General features: G+C 37.0%; 1 protein-coding gene across 6 annotated transcripts in view; it reads right to left on the reverse strand.

Annotated features, from left to right (window-relative positions):
• Nucleotides 1-23,400, reverse strand: part of LOC128641190 (collagen alpha-1(XI) chain-like) — a 222,453-nt gene that overhangs the window by 68,133 nt on the left and 130,920 nt on the right. For all 6 annotated transcript variants that reach the window (XM_053693756.1, XM_053693757.1, XM_053693754.1 and 3 more), the window contains 6 exons: nt 20,795-20,848; nt 19,738-19,791; nt 19,573-19,626; nt 10,476-10,529; nt 10,024-10,068; nt 9,600-9,653 (listed from right to left, as the gene is read on the reverse strand). In XM_053693756.1, coding sequence (XP_053549731.1) covers nt 9,600-9,653; nt 10,024-10,068; nt 10,476-10,529; nt 19,573-19,626; nt 19,738-19,791; nt 20,795-20,848 — 315 coding nt within the window. The remainder of the gene's footprint in view (nt 1-9,599; nt 9,654-10,023; nt 10,069-10,475; nt 10,530-19,572; nt 19,627-19,737; nt 19,792-20,794; nt 20,849-23,400) is intronic.

Consider the following 23,400-nt stretch of genomic DNA (forward strand, 5'->3'; position numbering starts at 1 on the left):
TAGAGAGCTATTATAGTGATATCATAGCATAGAGAGCTATTATAGTGATATCATAGCAAAGAGAGCGATTATAGTGATATCATAGCATAGAGAGTGATTATAGTGACATCATAGCATAGAGAGCGATTATAGTGACATCATAGCATAGAGAGCAATTATAGTGATATCATAGCATAGAGAGCGATTATAGTGATATCATAGCATAGAGAGCGATTATAGTGACATCATAGCATAGAGAGCGATTATAGTGATATCATAGCATAGAGAGCGATTATAGTGACATCATAGCAAAGAGAGCGATTATAGTGACATCATAGCATAGAGAGCTATTATAGTGATATCATAGCATAGAGAGCTATTATAGTGACATCATAGCATAGAGAGCGATTATAGTGACATCATAGCAAAGAGAGCGATTATAGTGACATCATCACATAGAGAGCGATTATAGTGACATCATAGCAAAGAGAGTGATTATAGTGACATCATAGCAAAGAGAGCGATTATAGTGACATCATAGCAAAGAGAGCGATTATAGTGACATCATAGCATAGAGAGCTATTATAGTGACATCATAGCAAAGAGAGCGATTATAGTGACATCATAGCAAAGAGAGCGATTATAGTGATATCATAGCATAGAGAGCGATTATAGTGACATCATAGCATAGAGAGCGTTTATAGTGACATCATAGCATAGAGAGCGATTATAGTGATATCATAGCATAGAGAGCTATTATAGTGACATCATCACATAGAGAGCTATTATAGTGACATCATAGCATAGAGAGCTATTATAGTGATATCATAGCAAAGAGAGCGATTATAGTGATATCATAGCATAGAGAGCGATTATAGTGATATCATAGCAAAGAGAGCGATTATAGTGACATCATAGCATAGAGAGCGATTATAGTGATATCATAGCAAAGAGAGCGATTATAGTGACATCATAGCATAGAGAGCGATTATAGTGATATCATGGCAAAGAGAGCGATTATAGTGACATCATAGCAAAGAGAGCGATTATAGTGACATCATAGCATAGAGAGCGATTATAGTGACATCATAGCATAGAGAGCTATTATAGTGACATCATAGCAAAGAGAGCGATTATATTGACATCATAGCATAGAGAGCGATTATAGTGACATCATAGCAAAGAGAGCGATTATAGTGACATCATAGCATAGAGAGCGATTATAGTGACATCATAGCAAAGAGAGCGATTATAGTGACATCATAACATAGAGAGCGTTTATAGTGACATCATAGCAAAGAGAGCGATTATAGTGACATCATAACATAGAGAGCGATTATAGTGACATCATAGCATAGAGAGCGTTTATAGTGATATCATAGCAAAGAGAGCGATTATAGTGACATCATAACATAGAGAGCTATTATAGTGACATCATAGCATAGAGAGCTATTATAGTGATATCATAGCAAAGAGAGCGATTATAGTGATATCATAGCATAGAGAGCGATTATAGTGACATCATAGCATAGAGAGCGATTATAGTGACATCATAGCATAGAGAGCAATTATAGTGATATCATAGCATAGAGAGCGATTATAGTGATATCATAGCATAGAGAGCGATTATAGTGACATCATAGCATAGAGAGCGATTATAGTGATATCATAGCATAGAGAGCGATTATAGTGACATCATAGCATAGAGAGCGATTATAGTGACATCATAGCATATAGAGCGATTATAGTGATATCATAGCATAGAGAGCGATTATAGTGACATCATAGCATAGAGAGCGATTATAGTGACATCATAGCATAGAGAGCGATTATAGTGACATCATAGCAAAGAGAGCGATTATAGTGATATCATAGCATAGAGAGCGATTATAGTGATATCATAGCAAAGAGACAGCGATTATAGTGATATCATAGCATAGAGAGCGATTATAGTGATATCATAGCAAAGAGAGCGATTATAGTGATATCATAGCATAGAGAGCGATTATAGTGACATCATAGCAAAGAGAGCAATTATAGTGATATCATAGCATAGAGAGCGATTATAGTGACATCATAGCATAGAGAGCGATTATAGTGACATCATAGCATAGAGAGCGATTATAGTGACATCATAGCATAGAGAGCTATTATAGTGATATCATAGCATAGAGAGCGTTTATAGTGACATCATAGCAAAGAGAGCGATTATAGTGATATCATAACATAGAGAGCGATTATAGTGACATCATAGCAAAGAGAGCGATTATAGTGACATCATAGCAAAGAGAGCTATTATAGTGACATCATCACATAGAGAGCTATTATAGTGATATCATAGCATAGAGAGCGATTATAGTGATATCATAGCATAGAGAGCAATTATAGTGATATCATAGCATAGAGAGCTATTATAGTGATATCATAGCAAAGAGAGCGATTATAGTGACATCATAGCATAGAGAGCGATTATAGTGACATCATAGCAAAGAGAGCGATTATAGTGACATCATAGCATAGAGAGCTATTATAGTGACATCATAGCAAAGAGAGCGATTATAGTGACATCATAGCAAAGAGAGCGATTATAGTGATATCATAGCATAGAGAGCGATTATAGTGACATCATAGCATAGAGAGCGTTTATAGTGACATCATAGCATAGAGAGCGATTATAGTGATATCATAGCATAGAGAGCTATTATAGTGACATCATCACATAGAGAGCTATTATAGTGATATCATAGCATAGAGAGCGATTATAGTGATATCATAGCATAGAGAGCAATTATAGTGATATCATAGCATAGAGAGCTATTATAGTGATATCATAGCAAAGAGAGCGATTATAGTGACATCATAGCATAGAGAGCGATTATAGTGACATCATAGCATAGAGAGCTATTATAGTGATATCATAGCAAAGAGAGCGATTATAGTGATATCATAGCATAGAGAGCGATTATAGTGATATCATAGCAAAGAGAGCGATTATAGTGACATCATAGCATAGAGAGCGATTATAGTGATATCATAGCAAAGAGAGCGATTATAGTGACATCATAGCATAGAGAGCGATTATAGTGATATCATGGCAAAGAGAGCGATTATAGTGACATCATAGCAAAGAGAGCGATTATAGTGACATCATAGCATAGAGAGCGATTATAGTGACATCATAGCATAGAGAGCAATTATAGTGACATCATAGCAAAGAGAGCGATTATATTGACATCATAGCATAGAGAGCGATTATAGTGACATCATAGCAAAGAGAGCGATTATAGTGACATCATAGCATAGAGAGCGATTATAGTGACATCATAGCAAAGAGAGCGATTATAGTGACATCATAACATAGAGAGCGTTTATAGTGACATCATAGCAAAGAGAGCGATTATAGTGACATCATAACATAGAGAGCGATTATAGTGACATCATAGCATAGAGAGCGTTTATAGTGATATCATAGCAAAGAGAGCGATTATAGTGACATCATAACATAGAGAGCTATTATAGTGATATCATAGCATAGAGAGCTATTATAGTGATATCATAGCAAAGAGAGCGATTATAGTGATATCATAGCATAGAGAGCGATTATAGTGACATCATAGCATAGAGAGCGATTATAGTGACATCATAGCATAGAGAGCAATTATAGTGATATCATAGCATAGAGAGCGATTATAGTGATATCATAGCATAGAGAGCGATTATAGTGACATCATAGCATAGAGAGCGATTATAGTGATATCATAGCATAGAGAGCGATTATAGTGACATCATAGCATAGAGAGCGATTATAGTGACATCATAGCATATAGAGCGATTATAGTGATATCATAGCATAGAGAGCGATTATAGTGACATCATAGCATAGAGAGCGATTATAGTGACATCATAGCATAGAGAGCGATTATAGTGACATCATAGCAAAGAGAGCGATTATAGTGATATCATAGCATAGAGAGCGATTATAGTGATATCATAGCAAAGAGAGCGATTATAGTGATATCATAGCATAGAGAGCGATTATAGTGATATCATAGCAAAGAGAGCGATTATAGTGATATCATAGCATAGAGAGCGATTATAGTGACATCATAGCAAAGAGAGCAATTATAGTGATATCATAGCATAGAGAGCGATTATAGTGACATCATAGCATAGAGAGCGATTATAGTGACATCATAGCATAGAGAGCGATTATAGTGACATCATAGCATAGAGAGCTATTATAGTGATATCATAGCATAGAGAGCGTTTATAGTGACATCATAGCAAAGAGAGCGATTATAGTGATATCATAACATAGAGAGCGATTATAGTGACATCATAGCAAAGAGAGCGTTTATAGTGACATCATAGCATAGAGAGAGATTATAGTGACATCATAGCATAGAGAGCTATTATAGTGATATCATAGCATAGAGAGAGATTATAGTGACATCATAACATAGAGAGCGATTATAGTGACATCATAGCATAGAGAGCGATTATAGTGACATCATAGCATAGAGAGCGATTATAGTGATATCATAGCAAAGAGAGCGATTATAGTGACATCATAGCATAGAGAGCGATTATAGTGACATCATAGCATAGAGAGCGATTATAGTGATATCATAGCATAGAGAGCGATTATAGTGACATCATAGCATAGAGAGCGATTATAGTGACATCATAGCAAAGAGAGCGATTATAGTGATATCATAGCATAGAGAGCGATTATAGTGACATCATAGCATAGAGAGCGATTATAGTGACATCATAGCATAGAGAGCGATTATAGTGATATCATAGCATAGAGAGCTATTATAGTGACATCATAGCATAGAGAGCGATTATAGTGACATCATAGCAAAGAGAGCGATTATAGTGATATCATAGCAAAGAGAGCGATTATAGTGACATCATAGCAAAGAGAGCGATTATAGTGATATCATAGCATAGAGAGCTATTATAGTGACATCATAGCAAAGAGAGCGATTATAGTGACATCATAGCAAAGAGAGCGATTATAGTGATATCATAGCATAGAGAGCTATTATAGTGACATCATAGCAAAGAGAGCGATTATAGTGACATCATAGCAAAGAGAGCGATTATAGTGATATCATAGCATAGAGAGCGTTTATAGTGACATCATAGCATAGAGAGCGATTATAGTGACATCATAGCATAGAGAGCAATTATAGTGACATCATAGCAAAGAGAGCGATAATAGTGATATCATAGCATAGAGAGTGATTATAGTGACATCATAGCATAGAGAGCGATTATAGTGACATCATAGCATAGAGAGCAATTATAGTGACATCATAGCAAAGAGAGCGATTATAGTGACATCATAGCATAGAGAGCGATTATAGTGACATCATAGCATAGAGAGCTATTATAGTGACATCATAGCAAAGAGAGCGATTATAGTGACATCATAGCAAAGAGAGCGATTATAGTGATATCATAGCATAGAGAGCAATTATAGTGACATCATAGCATAGAGAGCGATTATAGTGACATCATAGCATAGAGAGCGATTATAGTGACATCATCACATAGAGAGCTATTATAGTGACATCATAGCATAGAGCACCATGTGTGGGATAATTTGGGGACAGCAAACTGTGTAATGTAGCACAGCATCCAAAGCTTCTCATTAGAGATTAGGGGGGAGATTTATCAAGCAGCGGATGCTGCTTGCTCCGCCCAATGTTTCAGGCTCACCGGAAACATAAGTTAAGAAGCAGCGGTCGAAAGACCGCTGCTCTATGGGGCCGATTTAAGAAGCAGTGTATGCTGCTGTTTCCGTGCCAGCCTTTAGGCTCGCTGGAAACATAAGTTAAGAAGCACCTCTAAGGTGGCGGACAACAATCACGCCGATCGGATACGATCGGGATGATTGACACCCCCTGCTAGTGCAGGGGGCAGCATTGCACAAGCATTTCACTAGAAATGATTGTGCAATAATAATTGCTGACATCGTATGCTGTCTGCATTTATCGATGTGGGGTGGACATTAATAAATCGGCCCCCTTAACTCATTCGCCACCAATTTACTTCCATTATCTAAATGTGCACAGTCTTTTTACATTTAAACTTTTTGAGTCACCAGCTCCTACTGAGCATGTGCAAGAATAAGTGTGTATGCATTTGTGAACGGCTGATGGCTGTCACATGGTACGTGTATGCATTTGTGAACGGCTGATGGCTGTCACATGGTACGTGTATGCATTTGTGAACGGCTGATGGCTGTCACATGGTACGTGTATGCATTTGTGAACGGCTGATGGCTGTCACATGGTACGTGTATGCATTTGTGAACGGCTGATGGCTGTCACATGGTACGTGTATGCATTTGTGAACGGCTGATGGCTGTCACATGGTACGTGTATGCATTTGTGAACGGCTGATGGCTGTCACATGGTACGTGTATGCATTTGTGAATGGCTGATGGCTGTCACATGGTACGTGTATGCATTTGTGAACGGCTGATGGCTGTCACATGGTACGTGTATGCATTTGTGAACGGCTGATGGCTGTCACATGGTACGTGTATGCATTTGTGAACGGCTGATGGCTGTCACATGGTACGTGTATGCATTTGTGAATGGCTGATGGCTGTCACAAGGTACAGAGGGAGTGGAAAAATACATAATTTTTAAAATTGTCAGAAAAATAATCTACTACTCATTTGAAGTTCAGACTAAGTGCTATTGCATTGTCTTGTTATCTTGCATTTGTTGATAATGCACATCTACTGTGTTGACTGGTCCTTTAACACCCCCTGCTAGCAACCAATTGGCTGTGAATGTGCAGGGGGCAACTTTGTGCAAGCATTTCACCAGAAATGCTTGTGCAATGTTAAATGCTGACAGCATATGCTGTTGGCATTTAGCGATGCATGGCGAAGATGATTCAATATAGCTATATTAGAGACCCCTAGGTCTCTAATCAATGGGTACTACCTTATCATTGTCTTAGGTCTCTAATCAATGGGTACTACCATATCATTGTCTCAGGTCTCTAATCAATGGGTACTACCATATCATTGTCTCAGGTCTCTAATCAATGGGTACTACCATATCATTGTCTCAGGTCTCTAATCAATGGGTACTACCTTATCATTGTCTTAGGTCTCTAATCAATGGGTACTACCATATCATTGTCTCAGGTCTCTAATCAATGGGTACTACCTTATCATTGTCTTAGGTCTGTAATCAATGGGTACTACATTATCATTGTCTTAGGTCTCTAATCAATGGGTACTGCCTCATCATTTTCTCAGATCTTTAATCAATGGGTACTACCTTATCATTGTCTTAGGTCTGTAATCAATGGGTACTACCTTATCATTGTCTCAGGTCTCTAATCAATGGGTACTACCTTATCATTGTCTCAGGTCTCTAATCAATGGGTACTACCATATCATTGTCTCAGGTCTCTAATCAATGGGTACTACCTTATCATTGTCTCAAGTCTCTAATCAATGGGTACTACCATATCATTGTCTCAGGTCTCTAATCAATGGGTACTACCATATCATTGTCTCAGGTCTCTAATCAATGGGTACTACCATATCATTGTCTCAGGTCTCTAATCAATGGGTACTACCTCATTATTGTTTCAGGTCTCTAATCAATGGGTACCTCTTTATTAGTGTCTCAGGTCTCTAATCAATGGGTACTACCTTATCATTGTCTTAGGTCTCTAATCAATGGGTACTACCTTATCATTGTCTTAGGTCTCTAATCAATGGGTACTACCTTATCATTGTCTTAGGTCTCTAATCAATGGGTACTACCTTATCATTGCCTTAGGTCTCTAATCAATGGGTACTACCTTATCATTTTCTCAGGTCTCTAATTAATGGGTACTACCTCATCATTGTCTTAGGTCTCTAATCAATGGGTATTACCTCATCATTGTCTTAGGTCTCTAATCAATGGGTACTACATTATCATTGCCTTAGGTCTCTAATCAATGGGTACTACATTATCATTGCCTTAGGTCTCTAATCAATGGGTACTACATTATCATTGCCTTAGGTCTCTAATCAATGGGTACTACCATATCATTGTCTTAGGTCTCTAATCAATGGGTACTACATTATCATTGTCTTAGGTCTCTAATCAATGGGTACTACATTATCATTGCCTTAGGTCTCTAATCAATGGGTACTACCTTATCATTGCCTTAGGTCTCTAATCAATGGGTACTACATTATCATTGCCTTAGGTCTCTAATCAATGGGTACTACCTTATCATTGCCTTAGGTCTCTAATCAATGGGTACTACCTTATCATTGTCTCAGGTCTCTAATCAATGGGTACTACCTTATCATTGCCTTAGGTCTCTAATCAATGGGTACTACCTTATCATTGTCTCAGGTCTCTAATCAATGGGTACTACCTTATCATTGCCTTAGGTCTTTAATCAATGGGTACTACCTTATCATTGCCTTAGGTCTCTAATCAATGGGTACTACCTTATCATTGTCTTAGGTCTCTAATCAATGGGTACTACCTTATCATTGCCTTAGGTCTTTAATCAATGGGTACTACCTTATCATTGCCTTAGGTCTCTAATCAATGGGTACTACCTTATCATTGTCTCAGGTCTCTAATCAATGGGTACTACCTTATCATTGCCTTAGGTCTCTAATCAATGGGTACTACCTTATCATTGCCTTAGGTCTCTAATCAATGGGTACTACCTTATCATTGCCTTAGGTCTCTAATCAATGGGTACTACCTTATCATTGTCTTAGGTCTCTAATCAATGGGTACTACCATATCATTGTCTTAGGTCTCTAATCAATGGGTATTACCTCATCATTGTCTCAGGTCTCTAATCAATGGGTACTACCATATCATTGTCTTAGGTCTCTAATCAATGGGTACTACCATATCATTGTCTTAGGTCTCTAATCAATGGGTATTACCTCATCATTGTCTCAGGTCTCTAATCAATGGGTACTACCATATCATTGTCTTAGGTCTCTAATCAATGGGTACTACCTTATCATTGCCTTAGGTCTCTAATCAATGGGTACTACCATATCATTTTCTCAGGTCTCTAATTAATGGGGACTACCTTATCATTGTCTCAGGTCTCTAATCAATGGGTATTACCTCATCATTGCCGTAGGTCTCTAATTAATGGGTACTACCTTATCATTGTCTCAGGTCTCTAATCAATGGGTATTACCTCATCATTGCCTTAGGTCTCTAATCAATGGGTACTACCTTATCATTTTCTCAGGTCTCTAATTAATGGGTACTACCTTATCATTGCCTTAGGTCTCTAATCAATGGGTACTACCTTATCATTGTCTTAGGTCTCTAATCAATGGGTACTACCTTATCATTGTCTTAGGTCTCTAATCAATGGGTACTACCATATCATTGCCTTAGGTCTTTAATCAATGGGTACTACCTTATCATTGCCTTAGGTCTCTAATCAATGGGTACTACCTTATCATTGCCTTAGGTCTCTAATCAATGGGTACTACCTTATCATTGTCTTAGGTCTCTAATCAATGGTTACTACCTTATCATTTTCTCAGGTCTCTAATTAATGGGTACTACCTTTTCATTAATCTTATCAATACTTACAGGTTGTCCTGTAGGTCCAGGGGGTCCTCTTGGCCCTAACAATCCTCGTTCACCCTGAAAAACAAAACAAAATGAAATAATTCAGTGTCGCCATAAGCTGTTGAATTGTCTTTTCTCTTCACAAATGGTTTAATTAGGCCACCACCTCCTTATAACAAGTTAGTCTGTCACCCTTAGGATGATATTTAGCACCCGAATCCCCTTGCAATCACACTGAGCAGGTAAATACCGGGACACAGGTACCAACCAACACCTAACAGTTATTTTGTATCCTTGCATAGATAAAGAGGTAAAATATTTATTCCTGATCAAAGGGTAACTGAGCAGAAAATACATAAAAATGCAGTCTGGAGCATTGTGAGAGGACAGTCCCTTTCAGACAAACATAAAGACTAAACCTCTGTATGATTAACATATGACTTACAGGCTCACCGGGCAGACCTCTGGGTCCAACCTCTCCATCTTCTCCCTTTGTGCAGAAAAGAACAAAACGTGAGAGTGATAAACAAACCAGAGTGATGGTAAACATAAACTCAGAGTGAGAGTGGTCTTTACACAATATATCACCAGAACCTGTGCATGACACGGTGTATCCCTAGTGTCTGTATAGATTTATATCACTACAGTGTGTACATATATATATATATATCCCTATAATCTGTACATATCACAAGTGCCTATATATATGACCACTATCTGCATTTATCACTTTCTGTATATATCACTGTAAATTTATTAAATGCTCTTTTCTCTGTACAAGATTATTTATAAAAATAAGTGGTTATATTTGATATAGGTTGGTTTATATGTTTAATAATGATCCCCTGGTCCTCAGGAGCCAATTTGCCTATCCTGATAGAGGTGAAATGATCTTACCCTCTCTCCGTCTTCACCAGGTGACCCAGGGGGACCCTGTGGACCTTTATCACCCTGGAAAAGAACAAAAGCTGTGACAAGTATTCATGATGGCAGAAATAAATTCTATTCTGTAATAACCCTGTATGAGATGGGAAAACAATGACATTCACATGAAAACGGAATTAAAGCATTAAGGGCTCACTTCCATTGAGACTTTAAAAATGGAGCCGTAATCTTCTGAAGTGGACAACAGCTAAAAGTAATTAGGTTTCCAGTGAAATATTTTCCGCATTTCGTGCAGTCGCTCTTTTTGGGTAGGTGTAAAGGTGTAAAGAGACAGTCTAGTCCAAAATAAACTTTCATGATTCAGATAGGGCATGTATTTTTAAACAATTTTCCAATTTACTTTTAGCACCGATTTTGCTTTATTCTCTTGGTATTCTTAGTTGAAAACTAAACCTAGGAGGTTCATATACTAATTTCTAAGCCCTTGAAGGCCGCCTCTTCTCGCAGGGCATTTTGACAGTTTTTCACCACTAGAGGGTGTTAGTTCATGTGTGTCATATTGATAACACTGTGCTTACGCACGTGGAGTTCCAGGTAGCCAGCTCTGATTGGCTAAAATGGCTGTCTGTCAAAAGAACTGAAATAAGGGGGCAGTTTGCAAAGGCTTAGATACAAGGTATTCACAGAGGTAAAAAATGTATTTATATAACTGTGTGGTTATGGAAAACTAGGGAATGGGTAATAAAAGGATTATCTATCTATTTAAACAATAAAACATCTGGTGTAGATTGTCTGTTTAATGTTGTGTTAATGCTTACATGCAACGTTGGATTTCAATTAGTTGCTATGGTAACCCGACCTTACACTATAAAATGTATGTTTAATGTCTGGGCTCCTTACCTGTTATCACCTCTAAAGACAAACAAAACACATAGATACACTTATTTATAATACAGATTTTTTTTAACTACAAGCAAATACTATTTTTATTATAATTATAGTTTCCACTTTATTAATATATGTAATATGTATTGCTGCCCTAGGCATAGGTCTAGTTTGAATTCTGTAGATACAGTATGTGCTTGCATATATTTTTATATATAAATACCTACTGATATTTCCATAAGAACATAAGTGCAACTATTACTATACATGGGACAACAATAAATATGACATATTACAATTTATTTCCACATGAAACACTTGCAAAAAAATGGTCTCAAAAAGCTCAAGTTTCCTCTTTTACACCTAGATGAGCTGGTTGCCATGTTTTTAAATATATCGACAGCTTCCGACAGTGTATTAACGATTTGCGCTTTCATTGGAAACCTGATATAAGTTATCACTTAACTGCTTCTAATACTTTCCATGGGACGCGGAAATGTTTTCGGCAGCCGGACCCTGGCTGCCCATATTGAGGTATACCGCGTAATTGGAAGCAGTCGAAAAACTAAATTGTTTCCGACAGCATATTTATTGGTTTGCGACCTTGCGCAAACCTAATTACCGCTTAATGAAAACGAGCCCTAAGGGTGGTAATTACTAATGGACGTATTTCTTAGGAAATAAATTTCCAAATAAAGTCCAAACAAAAAAGGTTAGAATATAAACAGAAGGTTAGAATATAAAATTAATCTTAAAACGGGTCATTTCTTTCAATCTTATGTTAACCTTATCAATGACCTCTTTATGATTCAAATTCTATATAACTTTGAGAAATGATCTCCTTTGTAGACCACAAGAGCAGACTATTGTAAGCTAATCAGAGCAGTAACATTTATCATAGCAATGCAGCGCAAACTCCTCTAGTAGCCAAATGGTTAAACATATCCATGTACTTGTGGTATATAAACCTGACTCAGCCCTCTAAACTAAAAACAAACAAAATAAAACTTCAATTAAATATGACTTTTTTGGAATCTATTACTCCCTGAGACAAACAATTCCATTGGTAATTACTCCCCATATTCAAGGCTTTGGGGTGCAGAGCCAGTAAACCTACCCATAGACAGCCGTTTCGACCTTTAAGTCTCATCAGTGTCGTGCCGGTAACTGACTCTGCAGACTGAAGCTGTCATAGAAACCTCTGTACCAGACATCCAAAGCAGCTGCAGTCTTTGTAAAATAGATAAAACCGTACAAAGTACAGCAAAGAGAAAAACTACTCATGAGAAAAATGCCAGCATGCAATGTCCCAACTGCAGCCAGAGACATCACAGTGTCATTGTTTTTGGTCATCATTAATTTAAAGAAGATGTCTATCTATCTATGCTTAGGTTGTAATGCAGAGCCAGCAAGCCTACCCACAGACAGCTGTTTCTATAAAGACATTTATAAGTTGTCTCTGGCTTCAGTGTAAATACTGCATGAATTAAATTGTTATTATTTAATGCTCTCATCAGCCTGTTTTGTCTTTGCTGTAGTTTCCTGAAGAGCAGCTTCACATCTGATACTCAGTTTACCATTACTAACAGAACTTTGTTTTCTAAAATAAAAATATTTCTATGCTTGTATTGCTAATGTATTTATCCCATATGGATACAGTATGGACATGCATCATGGTTCACACACGTGCAGTAGGAGTGATATAAAGAGACCTACACATACAAACCCAGCACTCTTTGCTAATGGTGGTTTAGCACTGATTCTGCTCAGTTCATTTAAATTCAGAATACAGACCCAAACTAATTTTACTCTCCACTCTATCATTAAACAAATACACAAAACATATAAATATAACTCTGCACCATCTTTAGAACAAAAACTCAATAGTCTTGTGCTCTCCCAGGGCAGATATCATTACATTTTAAAGCATAGTATTAAAGGGTCATGAAACCCAAATATTTTCTTTCATAATTCAGATAGAGAAAACTATTTTAAACAACTTTCTAATTTACTTATATTATCCAATTTGTTTCATTTTCTTGGTATCATTTGTTGAAGGAGTAGCAATGCACTACTGGTTTCTAACTGACCACATGGGTGAGCCTAGATAAACCTTTCAGCAAATGATATCAAGAGAAGGAAGCAAATTAAATAAAAGAAGTCAATTGGAAAGTTGTTTAAAATTGTATTATCTATCTGAATCATGAAAGAACATTTTTGGGTTTCATTTCCCTTTAAGGTTATTTGCCGCCTTCCTCTAGTCATGGTGCCGCCATGTTGAATTCTATCTATCACTACATTCCATTGCTGATGCGTTTGCAGTAACTCTCCTTCAGATACCTGCAGTGTAACTTAGGTTCCAAAATAGCAGTACTAATAATTAGAGGGTGGTACATGTAATGTATTTAGGGCCGGATTACGAGTGGAGCGCTATTTAGAGCTTTCACTAGCTCGCTAATTGAACTGGAAGTAAACCTTTTGTGCGTGTCGGATTGCGCTGGTGTTGAAAGTAAAAAAGTTATAGCTCTATATTTGTTTATATAAGGTTTAGGAAATGCACGGCAGCATTTTTTCCTGTGCATCTTCTCTTTAATGTATTTGCTTTAAATTCTAGTTTAAGTGGTGCTGTCAATATTGTGATTAGTGATATACGTACAGTAAAACATAGTTAAACACTTTATTAAATATGAATATTGCATAAATATGTTTTTTCATGTTTTCATCTACTTAACTGCAAAGGGTTCCAATGCACATATATAAATGCCTATATATGTATACATATGTATTTATGTGTTTATATGTGTATATAAATCTGTAAATACATATATGCACACATAAATAAATATGTACACATATAAATACATATATACACATATAAATACATATGTACACCTATAAATATATATGTACACATATAAATACATATGTACACATATAAATACATATATACACATATAAATACATATGTACACATATACATACATACACATATAAATACATATGTACACATATAAATACATATATACACATATAAATACATATGTACACATATAAATACATATGTACACATATAAATACATATATACACATATAAATACATATGTACACATATAAATACATATGTACACATATAAATACATATATGCACATATAAATACATATATACACATATAAATACATATGCACATATATAAATACATATGTACACATATAAATACATATATGCACATATAAATACATATATACACATATAAATACATATATACACATATAAATACATACATACACATATAAATACATATATACACATATAAATACATATATACTTATATAAATACATATGTACACATGTAAATACATACAGTATATACACATATAAATAGTCCTGAAACAAAAGATGCACTTTCAGGAATTTCACTCAAAAATGTCAGCTTTATTAGATGACGTTTCAGAGACCAACTGTCACTTTGATCTGATAAAAGAGACGGTTGGTCTCTGAAACGTCATCTAATAAAGCTGACACTTTTTGAGTGAAATTCCTGAGAGTGCATCTTTTGTTTCAGGACTATTATAAGCTTGTTTGCACCCAGGTGGCTGACCTTGGCTGACACATATAAATACATATGTACACATATAAATACATATATATATATATATATATATATATATATATATATATATATATATATATATATATATATACACACATATAAATAGATATGTGCACATATATATATATATATATGTATATATATATATATATACACACACATATAAATAGATATATACATATATAAATATAGATATGTACACATATAAATATATATATATATATATATACACATATAAATACATATATACACATATAAATACATATGTATACATATAAATACATATATATATATATATATACACATATAAATACATATGTACACATATGAATACATATATAAACATATAAATACATATGTACACATATAAATATATATATATATATATATATATACACATATAAATAGATATGTACACATATAAATACATATATATACATATGTACACATATAAATAGATATGTACACATATAAATACATATATATATATATATACACATATAAATACATATATATATATATATATATATATATACACATATAAATACATATATATATATATACATATATAAACATATAAATACATATGTACACATATAAATACATATATATATATATATATATATATATATATACACATATAAAGATATATACACATATAAATACATATGTATACATATAAATACATATATACACATATAAATACATATATATATATATATATATATATATATACACATATAAATACATATGTACACATATGAATACATATATAAACATATTAATACATATGTACACATATAAATACATATATACACATATAAAGATATATACACATATAAATACATATGTACACATATAAATACATATGTACACATATATAGACATTTATATATACATACCAATACATCTTTAGACATGTATATATATGTATGTCAATGTTAAAGCCTTTTGCAGCCTTTTTTTCTAACACCTGAGATCTCATATCTTGAACCTTTATAACTTTTTTGTGCAATATTTTTTTTATCATTATTATTAGATGGTGTTATTACGAGTGTATTTTGTAATGTATTTTAGATGTGTTTTGTGAGACTTTTTTTGTTTCGCAGAAACAGTTAACCACAGCTCTGAGGATGCGCTAACCCCAACGAGCTTTAACTTGAATTGTGCTTAAGCGGTCTTGTTTACTTTCAAATTGTAATACTAGTGCAATCCAGTCCACTTGTAATCTGGCCCTTAGTGTTAAGAATCATTTTAATAGAACACAAGCCTAGAGACATTATAGGAGAGATGAATGACTGAAGCTGATGCTGGTGCATGTGTGTGAAACTCCTCCCTCCTATTGGTGCATGAGGGAAGCAAGGTGTCAATCACACTGTGAAACTCCTCCCTCCTTCTATTGGTGCATGAGGAAAGCAAAGTGTCAATCACACTGTGAAACTCCTCCCTCCTATTGGTGCATGAGGGAAGCAAGGTGTCAATCACACTGTGAAACTCCTCCCTCCTTCTATTGGTGCAAGAGGGAAGCAAGGTGTCACTCACACTGTGAAACTCCTCCCTCCTATTGGTGCATGAGGGAAGCAAGGTGTCAATCACACTGTGAAACTCCTCCCTCCTTCTATTAGTGCAAGAGGGAAGCAAAGTGTCAATCACACTGTGAAACTCCTCCCTCCTACTATTGGTGCATGAGGGAAGCAAGGTGTCAATCACACTGTGAAACTCCTCCCTCCTTCTATTGGTGCAAGAGGGAAGCAAGGTGTCAATCACACTGTGAAACTCCTCCCTCCTTCTATTGGTGCAAGAGGGAAGCAAGGTGTCAATCACAGTGTGAACTCCTCCCTCCTTCTATTGGCGCAAGAGGGAAGCAAAGTGTCAATCACACTGTGAAACTCCTCCCTCCTTCTATTGGTGCAAGAGGGAAGCAAAGTGTCAATCACACTGTGAAACTCCTCCCTCCTTCTATTGGTGCATGTGGGAAGCAAGGTGTCAATCACAGTGTGAAACTCCTCCCTCCTTCTATTGGTGCAAGAGGGAAGCAAAGTGTCACTCACACTGTGAAACTCCTCCCTCCAACTATTGGTGCATGAGGGAAGCAAGGTGTCAATCACATGGTGAAACTCCTCCCTCCTCCTTTTGAGATGACAGCTAGCACTAGAAATAGTATCTGACTACAGAAAATTTAAACTTGCAGCATTTATGGTCCTGAAGGCATAAGCATTTATTTACATTCTTTCTAGAGCAAAGCTTCAAATATATGGAAGCCCACAGCAGGATTTGTCTGCAGAAACAAGGAACCCTAAAATAAATCCATGAGAATTGAGCCCAGTTTATACACTTATAAACCCATGAGATCCCAGTTGTATACCAATAAAATACATTACAATGAGTTAGAAGTAATGGCTTTTGGTGCAATGGTTTTCATAGTAATAGGTTGCAGACCTAGCTGGGATCCAATGGGTTAATCTACAGTATGGACACTAAGGCTATGAATGGCTCTCAGGTTTAAGTGGGAAATCTGCATGATTAATATATAAGTTCACAAACCATGGGGTCTATAGTCATAATATAACATAATATAACATAATATGACATAATATAACATAATATAATGCGAAATAATATAATATAACATAATATAATGTAAAATAATATAATGTAACATAATATAATGTAAAATAATATAACATAATATAACATAATATAACATAATATAATGTAAAATAATATAATGTAACATAATATAATGTAAAATAATATAACATAATATAACATAATATAACATAATATAACATAATATAATATAGGGCTTCAACACCTCAATCTAAGCTGAATTTAAGTGAAAATAAAGTTGTGGCCGGACTGTTAGCCGACGGACATTTGGCCGACAGACGTTTGGCAGACGGACATTTGACCGACGGATAATAGTCCGACACACAAGTGGCTGTCAAATAAAAGTCCGGCCACAAGATAGGTAAATAGATAGATTTGATAGATCGATAGATTTTATAGATAGGTAGATAGGTAGATAGATAGATAAAAGGATGCAATAGATAGATAGATAAATTTGATAGATAGATAGATAGATTCAATAGATATATAAATAGATAGATTCGATAGATAGATAATTTTACAGACAGAGAATTACAACTTGAAACATGCGTCGGCATTCTGTCTGTCGGCCAAATGTCCGTCGGCATTTTGTCAGAGCACCATATAAAGTATGTTTAATTGGGTATAAATGTTCATATACAGATATAGGATGTGATTTCCAGGTCTACCCCTCCCCAAAATGTGCTCACAATATAGAACATAACTATCTAATCTGTTGGTGTATTTTGTAAACTGTAAGTTACTACAAGATGCTCAATTACAGCAAATGTTGTTATCAATCATTTATTTTAAAATATTACCATTATTCCAGCATACATGTGTCTTTGTGTCACATACATGTGTCATTTGTGTCACATACATGTGGCTTGTGTCACATACATGTGTCTTTTGTGTCACATAACATGTGTCTTTTGTGTCACATACATGTGTCTTTCATGTCACATACATATGTCTTTTGTGTCACATCCATGTGTCTTTCATGTCACATACATGTGTCTTTTGTGTCACATTCATGTGTAATTTATGTCACATACATGTATCTTTCATGTCACATACATGTGTCATTTGTGTCACATACATGTGCCATTTGTGTCACATACATGTGTCTTTTGTGTCACATAACGTGTCTTTTGTGTCACATACATGTGCCTTTCATGTCACATACAAGTGACTTTTGTGTCACATACATGTGTCTTTCATGTCACATACATGTCTTTTGTGTCATATACATGTGTCTTTTGTGTCACATACATGTGACTTTTGTGTCACATACATGTGTCTTTCATGTCACTTACATGTGTATTTCATGTCACATACACCTGTCTTTTGTGTCACATACATGTGTCTTTCATGTCACATACATTTGTCTTGTGTCACATACATTTGTCTTTTGTGTCACATACACGTGTCTTTTGTGTCACATACATGTGTCTTGTGTCACATACATTTGTCTTTTGTGTCACATACATGTGTCTTGTGTCACATACATTTGTCTTTTGTGTCACAAACATTTGAGTCATTGTGTGATGTTCTAGGGAAACATTTCACTATGATCCTACATTGTTTTTTCTACTTTTTCAATGAATCCGTATAACGCATGCACTGAAATGTCTGCTGATGCTGTAGAATACATTATATATTTTGTTTCAGTGAATTTCATTTCTGGAATGCGTTCATTGGCCCTATGAACAAACAATAACAACTTCTTATGTGAAGACACAAATAACTGATATATTGTGTCAGTGTCAACAAAAAGTTCAATAGGGATAAAATCTCCTCCTTGCCTCTAACCTTTGACCACTAAAATAAATGGAACTTAAAGACATGCTGAGCACCTGATATCTAACACCCCATGCTGGAGCTGAGGGGTAAGACCCAAACCCAAGATCACACCCAGGTGTCCCATTTCTGCTGGTGTCATAACAAAGTAGTTCTTAGAGTACAATAATGATTGGAGTAGCTCATCAGGAAACTTCTGCTTCTTTACAAAGGAAAAGACTCACCCTGTGTCCTTTCTCACCAGGCAGACCGGGAAGACCATCAAACCCTCTATCTCCCTGCAAAAGAAGGAGGCCTATTAGAGGAAGCTGTCATTCACCTCTCATTGTCTCAACTTAAGCTGAGTGGCTGCTTCTTGTGGACATTGCCATAACTTTATCATGGTGTACCTTAGATCCAGGCTCTCCTGGCATCCCACGAGCTCCATCAGTACCAGGGCGTCCCTAAAAGAAAAATGTGTCACATGAACAAAGTAAATGACCTTCTTCTAACCCACAGCAGATCATTCCTTGCAACCTATTTACATGATGCAAACTGAAACATTTGTCCTCTTCAAATCCTCAACAAGGATCCAAAGAATAAAAACAAAACAAATATAATTATACAAGGTAATACCATTAAAAGGGCTCATACTAATGGCACCCCAAGGTAGAAGACGTTGTGTCATGCCCACAAGAGGTATAATGGAGCAGATTCCCATAAAGGGACACTCAGTCAAAATTAAACTTTCATTATTCAGATAGAACATGTAATTTTAAACAATTCGGCTCGCCAGAAACACGGGCCCTCAAGCTCCATCCAGAGCTTGATAAATGGGCCCCTAAGTGATTTTGTAATGTCTTTTAATCATGCATTTGTTGATCATGCAAATCTACTGTTTTTACTGGTCCTTTAAAGTTATGTAAATAATATAGAATCACCATATAGCACAATATAGAACTAAACTTTACACTGATGACTCAAAGTAACATAATGAGTATTGTAATACAGTGCCATGCTATCCAAGAACATACAGTATTGTAATACAGTGCCATGCCATCCTGAGGTGTTAATGCTATCCAAGAACATACAGTATTGTAATACAGTGCCATGCCATCCTGAGGTGTTAATGCTATCCAAGAACATACAGTATTGTAATACAGTGCCATGCCATCCTGAGGTGTTAATGCTATCCAAGAACATACAGTATTGTAATACAGTGCCATGCCATCCTGAGGTGTTAGTGCTATCCAAGAACATACTGTACGTCACCTAAGCTATAATATGCAGACACAGTGTGACACATTTAATATAGAGTCACAATATCACACTGATGTAATACAGTGAGACAGTTACATTTACCCAGGAAATGTTAAAATGTGTTGGTGCCATGCTAAGATCTAAATATATTTTCTTTATTTATATATATATATGTATAAATATATATCTATATATCCCCAAACTTACCCTCTTACCAGCTTTTCCCATTGGACCTGAAGAACCTTGAATTCCTCTTGGACCCTAATGTGCAAACAAAAGAAGATAAGCCCATGCAGAAATGTAATGCGGTAAAGGGTGTTTGTGGGTGGATGGACAAAGATGTTATGAAGGATCATAGAGAAGAGATGAGCACCAGACAGGTCACATGTAGATGGAGTGAGTACTGGAAGGTCACATGTGGAGGGGACGGTACTGGAAAGGTCAAATATAGAAGTTGTGGGTACTAGGGAGGTCGCATGTAGAAGGGCAGAGTCCTGGGAAGTTCACATGCAGAAAGAAACAGGTACTAGGAAGGTCACATGTAGAATAAATTGATAAAGAAAAAGTAGAGGAGCACAGATCGGTGTACTGCGGTAATGAATTTATTGTTAGACAGTTCAAACAATAGCCCCGTAGTGCTTGAGCGAGTGAATACATTGATACTAGGAGGTCACTTGTAGAAGGGGTGGGTATTAGAGAGGTCAAATGTGGAGGGGGAGGGTACTGGGGAGCACAAATGTAGGAGGAGTGTAAACAGGTGAGGTTAAGTGTAGAAGTGGTGGATACTGGGGAGGACACGTGTAGGAGGGATGGGTACTGTAAGTCACATGTAGAAGAGCTAGGGAAGTCACATGTAGAAGGTTTGTTTACTGGGGAGGTCATTTGAAGAAGGGGTTCCATGGCTATGAAGATAACATGTAGAGGGGTAGATCCTGGGGACATCACATTTAGAGGGGTGGGTTTTATGGAGATCACATGTAGAGGGGTAGGTCCTGTGGTAGTCACATGTAGAAGGGGTGGATACTGGGGAGATCACATGTAGAATGGGTGGGTACTGGGGAGATCACATGAAGAAGGGGTGAGTACTGGGGAAATCCCATGCAGAGGGGTGGATTTTATGGAGATCACATGTACAGGAGTGGGTTCTATAGAGGTCAAATATAGAAGCAGTGGGTACTGAGGAGATCACATGTAGAAGGGATGGGTACTGGGTAGGGTGACAATATTGCTGCTTTAAAAAGGGACACATATGAAAAATACATATGTCAGGGCTGTCCTTTCAGGATTATTTAAAGAAATGTTTTGTATAAGAACCCTGACATATGTATTTTTCATATGTGTCCCTTTTAAAAGCAGCAATATGGTCACTCTAGTACTGGGGAGATCACATATAGAAGGAGTGGGTTATATGGAGATCACATGTAATTGGTGTGGGTTCTATAGGTCAAATGTAGAAGGGGTGGTTTCTATGGATGACACATGTATAAGGGGTGGGTCCTATGGAGGTCACAGGTAGAAGGGTTGGGTTCGATGGAGGTCACATATAGTAGGGGTGGATTATATGGAGGTCACATATAGTAGGTTCTATGGAGGACACATGTACAAGAGTTGAGTACTGGGGAGGTCACATGTAGAAGGGGCAGGTTCTATGGGGGTCACATGTAGAAGGGTTGGGTTCTGTGGAGGTCACATGAAGATGGGGCAAGTTCTTTGAAGGTCAAATGCAGGAGGGGTGTGTACTGGGGAGGTCTCATGTAGAGAGGATGTGTCCTGGGAAGGTCACATGTAGAAGGGGTGGGTACTGGAGAGGTCACATGTAGAGCGGCTGAGGCCTGGTAAAGTCACCTGTATAGAGGCTGGGTACTGGGGAGGTCACATATAGAAGAGGTGATTTATATGGCGGTCACATGTAGAAGGGGTGGGTAATGGGGAGGTCATGTGTAAACAGGGTGGGTACTGAGGAGATCATGTGTAAAAAGGGTGGGTACTGGGGAGGTCATGTGTAAAAGAGGTGGGTACTGGGGAGGTCACATGTAGAGAGCCTTAGGCCTGGGAAAGTCACATGTATAGAGGCTGGGTACTGGGGAGGGCACATGTAGAGAGCCTTAGGCCTGGGAAAGTCACATGTATAGAGGCTGGGTACTGGGGAGGGCACATGTAGAGAGCCTTAGGCCTGGGAAAGTCACATGTATAGAGGCTGGGTACTGGGGAGGGCACATGTAGAGAGCCTTAGGCCTGGGAAAGTCACATGTATAGAGGCTGGGTACTGGGGAGGGCACATGTAGAGAGCCTTAGGCCTGGGAAAGTCACATGTATAGAGGCTGGGTACTGGGGAGGGCACATGTAGAGAGCCTTAGGCCTGGGAAAGTCACATGTATAGAGGCTGGGTACTGGGGAGGGCACATGTAGAGAGCCTTAGGCCTGGGAAAGTCACATGTATAGAGGCTGGGTACTGGGGAGGGCACATGTAGAGAGCCTTAGGCCTGGGAAAGTCACATGTATAGAGGCTGGGTACTGGGGAGGGCACATGTAGAGAGGTTGAGGTCTGAGTAATTAAAATGCACAGAGGCTGGGTACTGGGGAGGTCACTTACAGAAGGGGGAGTTCTATAGAGGTTACAAGCAGATGGGGTGGGTTCTATAAAAGTCACAGACAGGAAGGGTGGGATCTATAGAGGTCACAGGCAGACAGGATGGGTTCTATGGAGGTCACATGTAGAAGTCTGGGTACTAGGGAGGTCACATATAGAAGGGGCAGGTTCTATGGAGGTCACATGTAGAGAGGCTGAGGCCTGGGAAAGTCACATGTATAGA

This window comes from Bombina bombina, chromosome 10 (assembly GCF_027579735.1).
Source record: "Bombina bombina isolate aBomBom1 chromosome 10, aBomBom1.pri, whole genome shotgun sequence".
Classification (NCBI taxonomy): domain Eukaryota; kingdom Metazoa; phylum Chordata; class Amphibia; order Anura; family Bombinatoridae; genus Bombina; species Bombina bombina.